This window comes from Coturnix japonica, chromosome 5 (genome assembly GCF_054131305.1).
Source record: "Coturnix japonica strain WE chromosome 5, WE-NBRP24, whole genome shotgun sequence".
Lineage (NCBI taxonomy): Eukaryota > Metazoa > Chordata > Aves > Galliformes > Phasianidae > Coturnix > Coturnix japonica.
Window position 1 is genome coordinate 26,936,035 of NC_140667.1, and position 15,221 is coordinate 26,951,255.

General features: G+C 38.5%; 1 protein-coding gene across 5 annotated transcripts in view; it reads left to right on the forward strand.

Moving 5' to 3' along the window:
- Nucleotides 1-15,221, forward strand: part of MAP3K9 (mitogen-activated protein kinase kinase kinase 9) — a 45,084-nt gene that overhangs the window by 16,123 nt on the left and 13,740 nt on the right. For 4 of the 5 annotated variants that reach the window (XR_014946618.1, XR_014946619.1, XM_032444768.2 and 1 more), the window contains exons 3-8: nucleotides 1,091-1,271; nucleotides 6,756-6,904; nucleotides 9,874-10,049; nucleotides 12,053-12,293; nucleotides 13,042-13,164; nucleotides 13,877-14,030. Coding sequence is in view for 3 of the 5 variants with exons in the window: in XM_032444768.2 (XP_032300659.2) it covers nucleotides 1,091-1,271; nucleotides 6,756-6,904; nucleotides 9,874-10,049; nucleotides 12,053-12,293; nucleotides 13,042-13,164; nucleotides 13,877-14,030 (1,024 nt within the window). In the remaining 2 variants the exon portion in view is untranslated. Of the gene's footprint in view, nucleotides 1-1,090; nucleotides 1,272-6,755; nucleotides 6,905-9,873; nucleotides 10,050-12,052; nucleotides 12,294-13,041; nucleotides 13,218-13,876; nucleotides 14,031-15,221 lie in introns of those variants that run through there. The other variant, XM_085548947.1, reaches the window with a different exon arrangement.

Genomic DNA, 15,221 nt, shown 5'->3' on the forward strand with positions numbered 1-15,221 from the left:
GCAGGGAAAGGTAATTTGATTTAAATGGTCTCTTTTGAGGAAGGTGCGTGCAGCCAAACTGTGATCTTTGGCCCCCTGTCCTGTGGTTGAGCAATTCACACCGTATGATCTGCCTTGTGAAGTGCAGATTCATTTGTTGCTTGTGCTTCTGGACTGAAGTGAAAACATGCCTAACACCCACGCTTTTCTGTTTGCTTCAAAGTTTATCATTACAACTTCACTGTATCTTTATTGTTGCTATTAAATTATGAATTCATTTATATTGTTCTGCCAGTTATTTAGGTGCAATCATTACATGCTGAAAGAAGAAGTTAGAGCATGAGTCTTAGGAAAGTTGTTCACTCTTGCAATCAATGAGAGACTTGCTGGGAATTTCTGTTAACAGTTCTTCAGCTGCTGGAAGTAATAATAGAAAAAGATAGCTGGGAGATGAGGGTTGAACAAAGCTTCTGTACTTCTGTGTCTTGTGTTTCATTTGTTCCTTGCTGTAGTTTGGGGGGGAAATGGGTCTGTGACGTGAGAGGGTTGATGAAGTTTTGGTCTGGACATGTTATCACTGATCTTTTATATTAATTAGGAATTTAAAAAACAAACAAACAAAACCAACGTATATAGAGCTTGCACTCTTTGTTTACTCAAGGAGTATATCCAGCCTATGTGTATATCTGGATTTAAAAAAAAAAAAAAAAAAGTCCTCTAAGCAGTTCAAGAAAACAATTCTATTACTGGCTTGTTGAGAAGAGGATTAATTAGGAAATGTCTTCCCTTATCTGGATTTCTAGAAGTTACAGTGGTTCACTTCCTATTAGTAGAGAATTATTCTTAAGAACACTAATAGTGTATTAAATAGTTCACTGTTTTTGCTCTGGGGTTCAGTGTTCCATTTAGATTTGAAGTTATTTGTTAGATAGATTTTTCACTTATCACATTAAAAGATTAGCTTGAAATAACGTGTAATGAGGTGAAATGTTTGAATAACCAAAAGTCAGGGAGAATCTTGAATTTCGAGAAATCTCCAGGAAGACCTTTTTGTATAAATACTAGTCTTACTTTACATGCCTTTTATTCCCCTCCCTTCCCTTTTCTCCAGTACTGATACTCGAAAAGGTGGAAAATGGAGATCTGAGCAACAAGATATTGAAGATCACGGATTTCGGCTTGGCCAGGGAATGGCATAAAACTACCAAAATGAGTGCAGCTGGGACATATGCTTGGATGGCTCCTGAGGTCATCCGCTCCTCCATGTTCTCCAAAGGCAGCGATGTGTGGAGGTATTGATTTGGCATTGAGTGATTGGGTATTGAGGAACTGTTAGGAAACGTATTCTGTTTAGGAATGAGTGATGAAACAGATATTAAATTTCTGGGCTTAAGAAAACTGTCCACTGGCTTTCCATGTACCTGTCTTTGAGACTACTTCTATATTAATTGTAAACATTTTTTCCCTGTAGGAATTTGTGTATCACCTCCTGTGTGCTTCTAAATTTTTGTTGTTCCTTGCATTTACCTTCAGATCATCCTAAGATTCATAGCCTCCGTTTAACTACTGGCTGTGAAGTACTTAAAGTTGCTGATTTTTTCTTTTAACATTTTACCAAGAGCAAGATCATTTAATTTTGATTGTAATTTGTCACAGTACATAATGTGCACAATCACACAATACTTCACTAAGTTCTCCCTGCAGTTTCAGCTGTTTTTTTACATTGCTTATAAATTATTTGATTGTGACTCTTAAGTGAATTAAATTCAGAATTCAGTAAATTGCCCATTGTTGTCCTAAGATAATTACTTTTGTGGATATTGAGAGACACGTAATTAGTCCTAAACATCTGAAACAAAGTAGATAGAATTTTGTTTTCCTGTGTGGGGCGGAGGTATTGAAATGTTGAGGTGACCAGGTGTTTAAAGCAATAAGAATCTCTCATTGGTCATCTGTGCTCCCACAAAGTATGTGTATGCTGTGAAAGCTCTCAGGATGAAGAAATATTCCAGCTGGAAGAATTGTGTGGCTGTTAAGGAAGATATTTGGTGTGGAGTTCTAAATATCCTTATCTAGTTATGCAAAATGGATAGATAATGTATTGCCTTATGCATAAATCTGAGCTTGTTCTGCACAGTTAATTGTACGGATTGACTTAAGACTGTCATTAGATGTGCAAACCCGTTAGTAATCTGGGAGGAACTGTGAAAAAACAGGCTTTCACTCTGAGTGAATTGCAAGGGTCAGTTTAGGATTTTCTTCAGGGTAGCTGAAGAGCCACTGTATCTGTGCAAAAATATCAGTTTGATATTTGACTGTAAATCATGTACAATTTTTTTCTCAGCTTCCCAGAAGTAAATTTTCATCACTTCTCTTTATGGTTAGCAGTTTTTCCTTGAGAACAGGTTGAATACCTCTGAATACTTTTCCTTAAGCAGGGTCATCACCATTGAAAGTGCTATGGTATGTTCTATCTGAATAACCCTATTTCTGAGGCGGCCAAAACCTCAAATCGTACTTAAATAAGCTGAAAAGAGCTTGGTGTTTGCAGCATCTATGTAGATGCTTGCCGGTGTAATCACTACTACTGTGTCAGTGGTTAAGTGCTTGATTTTTATGAAAGCAGCAAAGCATGTATGTAATAAATCTTCTCCCCACCCATGGACACAGCTTGAAATTGTAAACAGGATGAAGTTTTTAAATCCTGTTAGATTTGCTGCTCCTCTTGTCCGCTTCAGACCTCTTGGTTAATCACTGGTATTGAAGGTGCTTTCTGCCGATAAAAGACCTTCTAGTTGGTCTGTGTACCATCAACAAAACTGGAATGCTTATGTCCCTAACAATCACAGAACCTTTTCTTTAAGCACTTTTCTGGAAAAGCTTGTTAGAATAGTACTGCAGGCTGAAATGTCGCCCAGCTTTTCAACCAGAGTCTTGTTGTGTATGTGTTCCCTCTGCACAAATGCAGGTAGCTGCTGAAGATGGTGCTGGCCACCATTGAAACTTCCTAAGTTGGTCTTTTATTCCATCATAAGTAACATATTTGTACGATTCCTATGATATCAAGAAAGATGAGGCACAACTTTACAGCCTTCATCTGAGTTCCTAAGGTTCCTCAATGCAGATTAATCTTAGCAGTATCTACTCTGAGACCAGTTAAATAGTTAGGAACTGAATCTCTGTTTGGGAATGGAATGCCAAAGCTACCTAAAAATACCTGATTAGCAGATCAAGTTACTCCATGCATTCATTGATGTAGATACTTTGGTCACTAGAATACTTCATTTCAATCAATTGTTGGCAAGCACTTTCATCCTCAGCTGACTGCTTGCAGGCTTCTGTAGGCTTCTGTGTGAAATGAAGCTCTGGCAAGATACCAATTCCTGGCAGATAATGGTTGAGTAACAGTACTGTTAGAAATTCATGTGAGAAAATCATACACAACTGACTGTTGTGAAATAACTACGTGTTATCTCTGGAACTACCTATTGAATAAGTTCAATTATTATTATTATTATTATTTTGTCCTAGCAAAAGTAATATTCTAGTTTCTGTTGCTGCTTTGGTCTACTTGGTGTGTTGATAGTTGCTTTATTATAGAAGGAGCTGCACCAAGGACAGTGCAGAATAGGAACCTACAGTGGAAATACCATCGAACAATAACAGTGAGAGATATTTAGTGGGTTTTTTAGAGTTCACAGGTTGGCAAGGGAGGTGGCAAAATCACATCTGAAATCCTGCAGACCTCCAGCCTCCTCCTTCTGCAGAATTCAATGTGTAGGATTGAACCTGATGTTAAATGGCTTAAGGGATTACTGGATCACTGGGAAATGGTTAATTATTCATACAAGTGTCAGTTGACTTGAACACACGGTGTGTATCACATGGTTCAATTTTGTAATTAAAGTCCAAAAAATACCAGTGGATGCTGGGAAAATAATTGCACTTTCCTCCCAGTTGAAAATGCATGCAACTCATTGATGCTTTCTTCACAGACCTTTTTCATAGGAATCTCTTCTGTTCTTTTGCTTTATAATTCACAATCTTTTGCTAGAGAATGGAGAGCGCTCTTCTCAGCAGCCCTCTCTTGTTGCTTAGTAACTTGGGATGATTTTTGTTATAATGACACTAGTTGTGTGGAAGCAGTATTCACAGCCTAGTTAGCTAGATTAGACTAGCTAGCTAGCTCACTAGCTAACAGGGGGATGCCTTTAGGTTCTCCTAGAAACAAACCATGCTTTCCTGCAACATGTATGTCTTGTGCCATATTAAAAAATAATACATGGACAGATCTTAATTATATCTTAATATATCTTATATATACACATATACTCTGCATCAGGAATGTTTTGAGCACGCTAGTATTTCCTAACAATTCCATGAGGGAAATGATTTTATTCCTGCTTTATCCAGAACAAGCAATAAAGTAATAGGACAGAATACTGAAGAGGTAACTTTTGATGTCAAAACTCTCATAGCTCTCCAAGCCAAAGAGTTCAACGAACAATCAGAGTTAAACAGGATAGGTATATATTCAGTTCAGTATTCATTTTCTTCCAGTGTGCCTTGTATGCATACTTGGAGAACAAAAAGAAAGTCTGAAGTTCTGTTTTTCAAGTGAGGTTATTACTGTAGTGAGAAATAAAAAATCTGTGATGGAAAGAAATAGTCAGTGGGACATTATGGTATTAAAAGTATGAATTAAATAGGAAAAAAAATTCAAAAGGTTACATAGATGGAAAAACAATATTTTGTTTTCAAGAAGTAAACTATATTAGCAGTAAAGATGGAATCCTTAGCAACTGAAATGTCACATTTAAATAGGAAAAGTTATCAATGAGAGTTTCTAACTTGGGGTGACTGCATTCACAAGGAAAAAGGCTTGGTAGGGGTGGGATGGGGAGATGGCAAAAATAGATGATGGTGATGAAAAATGATTACTTCCAAATGGGTATATCAAATGACGCTTTGAACCATGAAGAACAGATGCATATTTTAGCTGCTGAGGTTACTGTTTCATGGAACAGCTATTCAGGGAGCTTTCAGGAGGAAAAGCTCATTTGATCTTCAGGTGTATTTAGGAGGCCTTCAACATGGTGCAGTGTGCCAGTAGTTAAAAAATACATGCTTTGGATTAATGTCTTCCCAAGAGCAGTAATAAAGTGTGGTAGAGCACTGCTTTAATCTGAAGGAGTGTGGTAACAATATTGAGAAACCCTTTTTAAAAACAATAAGAAGTGGTTACACAACTTCATGATGGTCAAAGTGGATCTTTTAAGGAAGCTATGTGGAAATGCAGAGCAAATGGATAGGAAATGACACCATGAAGGCAGCTGTGAAACAGTGGGCCATCTCCTCTGGTGCAGATTTTTATGAGCACAGCATGGAGACTCTTGTTCATTGCTGGCAAAAATGTGTAGTTAATAGTGGTGACGGCTATGTTGAAAAATAGTGCTTTGTAGCTGAAAATTTCCTCAATCAACAAGCGTATGATTACGCTCATTGTATCTGTAGTAGTCTCTGTGGTAGGCTCTCCTATATACATAGGAGGCATGACTTCAAGGATGACCTACATAAACTGAAATATGCTAATTTAGCTTTACTTTTTAAAATTAATGTATTGCTGTTGACTGACAGTGTCCATTTTCACTTGGATGGTTTGCTGTATCATATCCTGAACTCAAGGAAATGAAGTTACCATGTTACGTGAAAAAATTATTTGCTGTTGTTCAAAGGTTACTTAAAGATGTAAGACAGGACTCTTGACTGCTTCAGGTGCAGTTTTGGTCTAGTTAGAGAAACGATTACAGTTTGTGGTTAGTCATTAATTCATCTGATGTTGGTTTTTACAGGAGTCTCTTTGTATTTAAACCAAAGCAAAGTTAGAAACTGCTGAAGTATAAATATTTTCTGTACTGTGGTTGGGTTTAAAACTGACTGATGAGGGGATCGGTGAGCTAGTAAAGGATTTTTCCTTTGTGACCACAGGATTCAAGAGGAAGAATCTGCTGCATTATTTTACTTAACAACCTCGGTCCTTTTAGGATTGCTATTGCTATCAAATAAGAAAAAAATCCTGGTTTGATTGCCTGATATTAAGTAATATTCTTTTTTATATTCTTATCATCAATCCAGAATTATGAATGTAGAGGTTAGGATTGTTAGATTACCTCGTGACAATTTCACTGGAGTTTTTGATGAAATGTTAGCAGTTAAGAGAAGGGAGGTGATACGCAGCTTTTTACAAGTAAATGCCCCTCAGGTGACCTCTATCCACTCACATTTTAGCAGTTCTCATTCTTACTCTGATAAGAAGCTTTTTCTTCACATTCCTCTCTTGCAATTTAGTCAAATATTAATCTTGAAGAGTTCCCACAGGTTATCTGTCTAGTTCATGTGTAACATACATGCATGATAAAAGAACAAGAAATGATTTTACAAGTGAACCTGTTCAATATCCTTAAAGATTTCCCAAAGTTATCAACAAAGATATTTTGCGTTTTTGAATGTCAACGTAGATGTTAGCACGCTTCCAAAATATTTTAACTTACACACTGCACTTACTTTGTTTTTGTTATTTAAAAAACACACACAACAAAATGAGGTAAAATAACAAACTTTGCCAGTTTGACAGCCACAATGAACTTATTCAGAAAAGATGTAAATATGTCATTGTACCAGAGGCACCCTGATAGGCTCATGTACTGTCATCTTGCTTAACCAAGAATGCATTAAAATCAAACTCTTATATTCTTTTTTCTTTCCTTTCCTGATAGTTATGGTGTGCTGCTTTGGGAGCTCCTAACAGGGGAAGTGCCATTCCGAGGAATTGATGGTCTTGCAGTAGCCTACGGTGTTGCCATGAATAAACTTGCTCTTCCAATCCCTTCCACGTGTCCAGAGCCTTTTGCCAAACTAATGGAAGGTAAGCCATCTCCAGTGTGGGTATGGTTAGATCAGTTTGTGCTGTTCCTAGAGTGCTGTTTAGCATTGCGTCCTGCTGTTGGTTTTGATGCCTAAGAGCATAGATTACTCAGGTAGATTATCTAATGCTGCAAGTTATTATGGGGCCCTGGTATAGCTGTTCATGGGCTGTAACATTTATTCTGTTACAACAGTTATATGAAATTCCCATCCATTTTTTACTATGTGTGCTATTGTTGTCATCATCTAGCTTGTTTTCTTGTAGCGAAAATGTGCTGACACCAAAACTTGATATATATCAATGTAGTTGAAAACTTAAACTTGTTTTGAAGGTCGTCGCTTAAACACCTTGCTGGCCATTGTCAGGTTGGTTTGGAATCATAGACTCACAGATGTTGAACGTTGAGCTTCAGTTTTGTGGCCTTCAGAAGTGTAGGCTAACTGCAACTGAAACCAGCTTATGAAACTTAGAGTACAGTGTTTTACCAAGGTGGCTTATTTTGGCGTGGCTCCCTAAAACAAGGCACCCTGAATTTCTTAAATGTAAGTGATGTATCTGCTGATGGTATTAAAAATAATGCCCTCTCTTGGGCAAGTTGGATAGAGGTGCATGGCCTGTGCTTGAACCCAGGGGCACAGGGATAAGCATCCTTGGCTCTGAAATGTTAGGTTTCTCCATGCGCAGGGAGAAGAAGAGAACAAAGGAACAATTACTTTCTGCCCCTTCACCAGAACTGTTTTTCAGTCTGGCTCTTTCCCATCTCTGTGAACTCTTGTTCCCCTAATGCTGCCTTTGCTTTTGAATTACTCCTCTGGTGGTCGTCAGTGAGAAAACAAAAGCTGAACTTTACCTCTTCACAGAAAAGATTTGTACGTTTCCACTGTCCTCATTAGTGCAAATAATGGCAGATCTAGGCCTGGGAAAAAAAAAAACAAAAAAAACCAGGGGCCACCTGCATAGTTATCCTGCTCACTCATTCATGCATTTGGCTGGCCGCAGCATTTTGTTTTACTTTGGGTCATGTTTGCTTTGCCATGCTTAAAACCTGAGCTAGGGGGCAGAGATTATGCCACTGACAGTCCAGCTGTATCACCCATTGCTGCTAATTGGTCAGCAGCAGGGGACCTTCAGAGCACTTTTAACATCCTTGATTCTCTGTTTTGGTAAGAGAAGCAATTTGAAATCCACAAAGACAAATGTGTTCCAGCTTATGCCTCCCGGAACTTGATCAGATGCTTAAATACCATCTTGATATCAGCAGTTTCAAAAACAAAGCTCCCAAATGCCAAATGTCAGTAACAGTAAATTCAAAGCAGAGAAAAGATGTGCAGAAAGAAGCATCAGCAGTTGCACAGATTTTGTGAAATTTTATTCAGTTTTTTTATTTACACATGCTCCTTGATGTATCTCAGTCCATAGAATGGATTAAGCGAATGCTTTTTAGGACAACACTGGAAATTTTTGGAAGTAATACCGCTCTTGTTACCTAATAGTAAAGACTAGGAAACTTTTGAACATTTATATTAGTCTTGCTTCTTAATGTGGCAAGTTGTGTCTCGTAGTGCCATAACATACGTAGTGACCATTCTAGGCAATGGTAGCATGAGCGTATTGAGAGAGACCCACATTTTAGTGTCTTCCACTTGTACAAAAATGCTGTTGTCCGTAGCTTTGAGAAATGTTTGAATATTAAATTCCCTGTTTGGTTTTTGTCAAAGTTTGATGTGCAGGAATATTGCAGTACCAGAAAGAATAAGGATACATATTAAAGAATAACCTGTGTAAGTGCCAGTTTGGGAAAATATAGAATGAGCAAATGATGTTTTCTGCAGGAGTTGAAATAATGGTCAAGTCAGAGAGGACTGAATGAGTAATAATTTCACATTCAAAAGCACTGCTAAGTCAGATTCTTTCATTCAGTAACTTTTAAAAACAGGATCATAGATGGTGATGTTACTCTGTAGTGTTTTCTTTTTCCATTTGTTTTCAATGTTCAGCTTCTTTTCAGCAGTGTGTGGAGACAGGACAAGGGGAAATGGACAGAAACGAGCATAGGAAGTTCCGCACAAGTGTGCACAAGAACTTCTTTACAGTGAGGGTGACGGAGCACTGGAACAGGCTGCCCAGGGGGGTTGTGGAGTCTCCTTCTCTGGAGATATTCAAGACCTGCCTGGACGCCTACCTGTGTGACCTGGTGTAGGGAACCTGCTTTGGCAGGGGGTTGGACTTGATGATCTCTGGAGGTCCCTTCCAACCACTACTGTGATTCTGTGATTCCCTCACTGTAAGAGGATGAACCTTTCCATACCATCACGAGTTCAATTGCCTTTTGTGGTAATAAGGGTGCCTAACATTGTGTGTTTCTACAACTATGTGATTGGTTAAGTTAGTGCATTAGATTGTTTAATGAAAAATCTTGTTTCTGTGTTTTCTCATAAAAGCAAATGGAGGGGGGAAGCCTTATTAAACAAATTTCTCACAAATAATAACAAAAAAAAAACCCAACAACAACAAAAAAGAAAACCCTAAGTCTGTACTATTTGTTGTCATAATCTACTTGAATATTGTGTTTTCACTTAAAGTCCCCAGTATTTTATCTAAGTGTGTCCAAGCTGCTTTGCAAGAGTTTTTCTGTTCTGTGGAAGAGATTCATTGTGACTTGGCTTAGCTTTTGAAGGGGCTCTGATAGATACCCTTTTACAGTACAGCTGGTAGCTCTGCAAGTGTAAATGTGGTAAAAGACCTGTGTATAAGCATCTTACATGTACATGCTCACAAAGTACAGATGGTAGTTTAAAAATTACACACTTTATGATCACACAATAGTCAGTGAAAGTGAGAAATAGGAGATGGGGTAACACAGTGTATGTGCCATTCTCAGCCACTGGGGATCAGTAAAGTACCACTCATTATCTCAAGCCTTCTTACCAAGAGATACTTAATAGTTGCTTGTCTTTTTCCTGTTCTAGATTGTTGGAATCCTGACCCACACTCACGACCTTCCTTTGCCAGTATCCTAGGCCATCTCACCGCTATAGAAGAGTCTGGTTTCTTTGAAATGCCCAAAGATTCCTTCCATTCCCTTCAAGAAGACTGGAAACAAGAAATCCAAGAAATGTTTGATCAGCTCAGAGCCAAAGAAAAGGTAAGTAGAGAAAAACAGTCCTTGCTTGTGTTCTGTTTGATAGAATACTTCCTGTTCAGGGATGATCTTTTAGGACATCTCAAAATTAATATTTCATGTGCTCTATTTCAGCTTGTCCCTGAGTCCCTGAGTAAATGGGAGTTATGATGCATGCTGGGGCAGATTCATAAGTAAAATAAAGGTCTGCATCTTTAGCTGCTTCTCTAGTGTTGTAGTGAGCATAGTGTCTGTTATACACTATGCAAATTTCTGCTCTGAATTATCTTTGTTTAATACATCTGGTAACTATTTCACTGCCAGTGTGGTAACTGAGAAGCCCAACAATAACTGTTAACATTAAAAATAAGACAGAGATTCAGACTACATGCTTCCACAAACATCTCTTCTATATTTCTGCCCAGTTTGTGTCTTCAAGGCTGTGGGTACAGCCAAAGGGGATAAAATAAAATAAACACAAGTACTACCAAGGGAAAAATCCAACAGCTGTTGTAATTAAAATTCACCTGGTAAACAGCAGGGAATGAAGATCCTAGCAGGAATAAAAGGAACAGTGAGCATCAGTTAAGTGAAAAGAATTCAAGTCTTATTCTTCATGTGTACTGCCAGAAAGAAAGCAGTTTGCTTCATCTTTGCTAAGGTCCTTATGGATATTACAGATGTTGGTATGAAGTACTGCAGTCATTCACTGAAGTAGTGGTTTTTTGAGTTGGCGTCCTCTCACCTAAAAGTAAAGTCATAATAAACAAACAACTTGATTTTGGCTCAGAAGTTGGATTTAGAAGATGGAGAAAAAGAGCGGACATCTTGTGAACAGGGATAAGTCCTACAGTGCTTCATAAAACATTTTCTGTGCATGTACTATAGCAGCTTTTGATGGAAAAAAAGAAGAGATAAGATGAAATTCTGATAAGATGAAATTCAATTTGAACTCTTCGATTTTTACCTTCTGTGGTGGAGTTATCCAGCTGGAGATAGTTACTGCAAGTGCTGAGTTCTTTTGTCCTTTTGGTGAGAAGAGTGAAGTGAGAAGAACAGAAGATTTTAAGATCGCACAGACAATTTCATTTTTCTTTTTTATGCCTGAGAAGCAGCCACATTTGGTGAAAACTGGTGGGAACAACCTCTTTGTGATATTTATTTTAGTTGATTTTTATGTTAGAGTTGGGTTTTGTGCTATTTTATTCTTGAAAATGTGCATGTCAGCATTTTTTCTCATGACACTGTATTTAGGATTCAGTGTCTTTTCACAGAATCGCAGAGTTGTTAAGTTGGCAGGGATCTCAGGAGTCATCTACTCTGACCTCTGCTTGACGAGGGCTAACCAGAGAAGGTTGCCCAGGCTCTTGTCCTGGTGGCTCCTGAGATCTCCAAGGAAGAAGATTCTACAACCTCTCTGGGCAGCCTGTGCCAGTGCTCCATCACTCACACAGTATGAAAGAGCTTCCTAATGTTCAGACAGCCTTCTGTGTTTGTGCCGACTGCTGCTTGTCCTATCTCTGAACACCACTGAGAACAATCTGGTACTGTTGTCTTTGCATCCTCCCCTCTGATATTTGTACGTATTGATAAGAAATACCGGAGCCTTTTCTTCTCTAGGCTGAGCAGTCCCAGCTCTCTCAGCCTTTCCTCACAGGAGAGATATTTCAGTTCTTTCACCATTTCAGTAGCTCTTGCTGGCCTTTCTCCAATATGTCTATGTCTCTTTTCTGTTAAGGAGACAGAAAGTACTCCAGATGTGGCCTTATGAGTGCTGAGTAGAGAATTTTTCCTAAAAAAAAAAATTGTCCATATGTTAATACTGATTTGAAGGACCTTGGATGGCAATCACAGAATTTCTTAAACATTGTTATCAGTTTATTGATGTTCTGCTGAGTCTTTGAACAGTGGCATTAGCTGTGCTGTGAACACAAGTCAGTGCTGCTGTACCTTCAGAATAGGCATTGTTAGCCTTAACCCGCAGGTCACAAGGTAGCTGTTCTTTCTCATTTCTGATCCCCCTGCAGGAGCTTCGCACATGGGAAGAAGAGCTGACTCGTGCTGCTGTTGAACAGAAGAACCATGAGGAGTTGCTCCGAAGGCGGGAACAGGAGCTGGCAGAACGTGAGATTGACATTCTGGAAAGGGAGCTCAACATCATCATCCACCAGCTGTGTCAGGAGAAGCCTCGTGTGAAGAAACGCATGGGGAAGTTCAAGAAGAGTCGGCTCAAGTTAAAAGATGGCAATAATATCAGCCTGCCTTCAGGTTGGTGAGATTGAAACAGTGTCAGGAGAGATGGGAGGGGCTGATGAAAACCTGTAGCTTTGGTGTCTCCTCTGAGCTCATACTTGCACATTTTAAATTATTGGATTTACTTTGGAATACCTTTGGCATCTAGGAATTAAACTTGATGTTTTTGCGGCTAGCATTCCTCAAAAGGATCAGGTCAAATTATAGAGACAAGAAGTGGAGTTATGATGTTACGCATTTGTTAGTGTATATAATTCATAGTAATAATGTTGCAGTTTAATGCATTAGTGCTCAAAACGATCATTTTGATAAAGGATATTGGTTTGGTTGTTTAAAGCAGGTGTTCCCGCTCTGGGAATATTTTACATAATGCTGCAGCTGAAACCATAAGCTCTCAGATTTCTTGAGGCAAGAATCAAGAAATTATCAGAAATATGTTGTAGCTTTGACGCTGGAGCACTACCCAGCTTCATGTGTTAACACACAGATGACTTCTAATGTAACCCTGAATAAACCTTAAATACTGGCAATCTGTCTGAGAAACCACTTAGTGTTTTCCTTTGTTAGCAGGTCTTTGTCCTGAGGTAACTGTATATGGAAAGGGTAGCAATTAGCTGTAAAACACTTTCTATATAAACCCTGAAAATTTGACATGGTTACAAATTAACCATCAACAGTTATTTCTTTTTTTTTTCTTGTATTAAAAAAGAATTTTAACTGTTTTTCTGTTTTTGTATTGATTCTTTTTATCTTTTGGTAACAGATTTCCAGCATAAATTCACTGTGCAGGCTTCTCCAACAATGGATAAAAGGAAGAGCTTGATCAGTAGCTGCTCCAGCCCTCCTGCAAGTCCTACTATTATTCCCAGACTCAGGGCCATACAGTGTAAGGAGCTCAATGTAGTATTGAATTTGGGAAATGTGCAGTCTGTCAGCGTGGTAAGATGCCAAGATTCCATATCTAGGACAGGACTGTAAAAAGAGATGTTCCTAAAATGTTGGCTTTGTGCCCTGCATGTATGCATTTAGAATGAGAAATTTAGTGTTTTGACAATTGTCTGGGAGGGTGGTGAGTTTGGTATTATTTGGAGTCTGACCCTTACCTATGGTCTTGAAAGATTAATGCTAGATTGTACAGAGATCATATTGTTTGAATTTATAGGCTAATGTTTAGAATATTAGTTTGCAGAGTAGATTTGTGAAATGTTATTGAAGTAGATTAAGTTACTGATGGGGAGAAAGAGAACATAGGGTGCTTATCATTAAAATGGTGTTCTCCTAATAGCCCAGAATTAGAGATATAAATGTGTATTAGAAGTATGAAAGGAATGTTAACGCATAGTGTTTGTATTGGATATCACAATTCTTGTTTCTGATAGCCAACTAATTCTTCTGAAGGAGAAAACAGTACGAAACTGAACTGTAGTCATTTTGAAGGGATCTATTTGTTAGATCAGTGTTGATGCGTGATGAAAATTTTGGGAAATAACTCTGAACATTTCCATTCTAGCATTGTTCTGGCTTGTGTTCTTTGCATTGCATTGGGACCCATGTGTGTACCTGATTGGCTTTTTTCCCATTTTCAACTCTTTTTGAAGTGACTCCTGCTGAAAGCAGTAAAACATGGGGACGAAACTCAGTCCTTCCAAAGGAGGAAGGAGAGGAAGAAGAGAAGAGAGGCCAGAAGAAAAAAGGACGCACTTGGGGACCAAGCTCACTTTGTCACAAGGAGTTAGGTGCAGGAGAGGACAGGTAAGAGAAGAAAGCCTGGAATTAGATTGATGTCCATGTTCTGAAACTGGTTATGAGCTGTTTCCCAGGAGATTTGCCTGTCCTCTTGCAAGCGCTTATCTGCTTACATATTTGCTGTACCGAAGACTTTAGAAAGTCTAAACAGATTAAAGAACATTTGTTCCCTTGCTAGAGGTCCAGAACTGAGTTGCTTTTGAGCATGGACTCCTAAAAAAGAGTTGCTTGCTGACTGTGATTGCTCTTAGTAAGGTGACAGTGTTTTGCAGAGTGCTTGAAATGTGATAGTATTGCTGAGAGGGCAGTGTGGTTAACATGAATGATCTGCCTCTCACTGAGATAATTGAGTCACAGAATCATTTGAGTTGGAAAGGGACCCCTTGAGGCCATCTAATCCAATGAACAGGGACACCCACAGTGAGATCAGGATGCTTAGAGCTTTGTCCATCCTGACTTTGAATGTCTCCAAGGATTGGGCACCCACCACCCCTCTGGGCAACTTGTGCCAGTGCTTCACAGCCTGTATTTCAAAGAACTTCTTTCCTATATCCAACCTAAATTTCTCTTCTATTAGTTTGAAACCATTTTCCCTTGTCTTATCCCAACAGAGCCTGCAAAATAGTCCATTGTCTTCTTTCTAGCAGCCTGTCTGTTGGATACCAAAAAGATCATGTCAGACTGCATATTATTTAAATAGAATAGGGCTGCAGTAAAAATTAGTGCCTCAGATGATAGAGTACTTGCTCTTTTTAGTTTTTTTGTTTGTTTATTTTTTGTTTTTGTTTGTTTGTATTTTCCCAATTCTAATTTGGGAGGATAGAGGGATAAAAGATTTAAGTGAAGAGATGGACTTAGCACAGAATAGTCCAGTTTAAGCTTTCCCATGACACTATTTGGGTAGCAGCTACAAAATTATAGCAGCTATTTGGGTAGGATGCTACAAAACTATCAGTTCAGAGACTACTGACGATTGAAAAATAAATCTAGTTGGCTTGTTGAGATATCAAAAGTGTGCAGCTTATTGCTATTGTTTCTGATATTGTGAAAGCGGTGCAGAATACATACGGGATGATAGCAATGAATATCTATTAACAGGGACTACTAATAAGCTTAGGTGCAAAGAAAGATGCCTTTAAACTCATATGACTTTGATGTAGGAATTTGCTTTGGTTTTGTTTGCTTTTTCTATTTTTG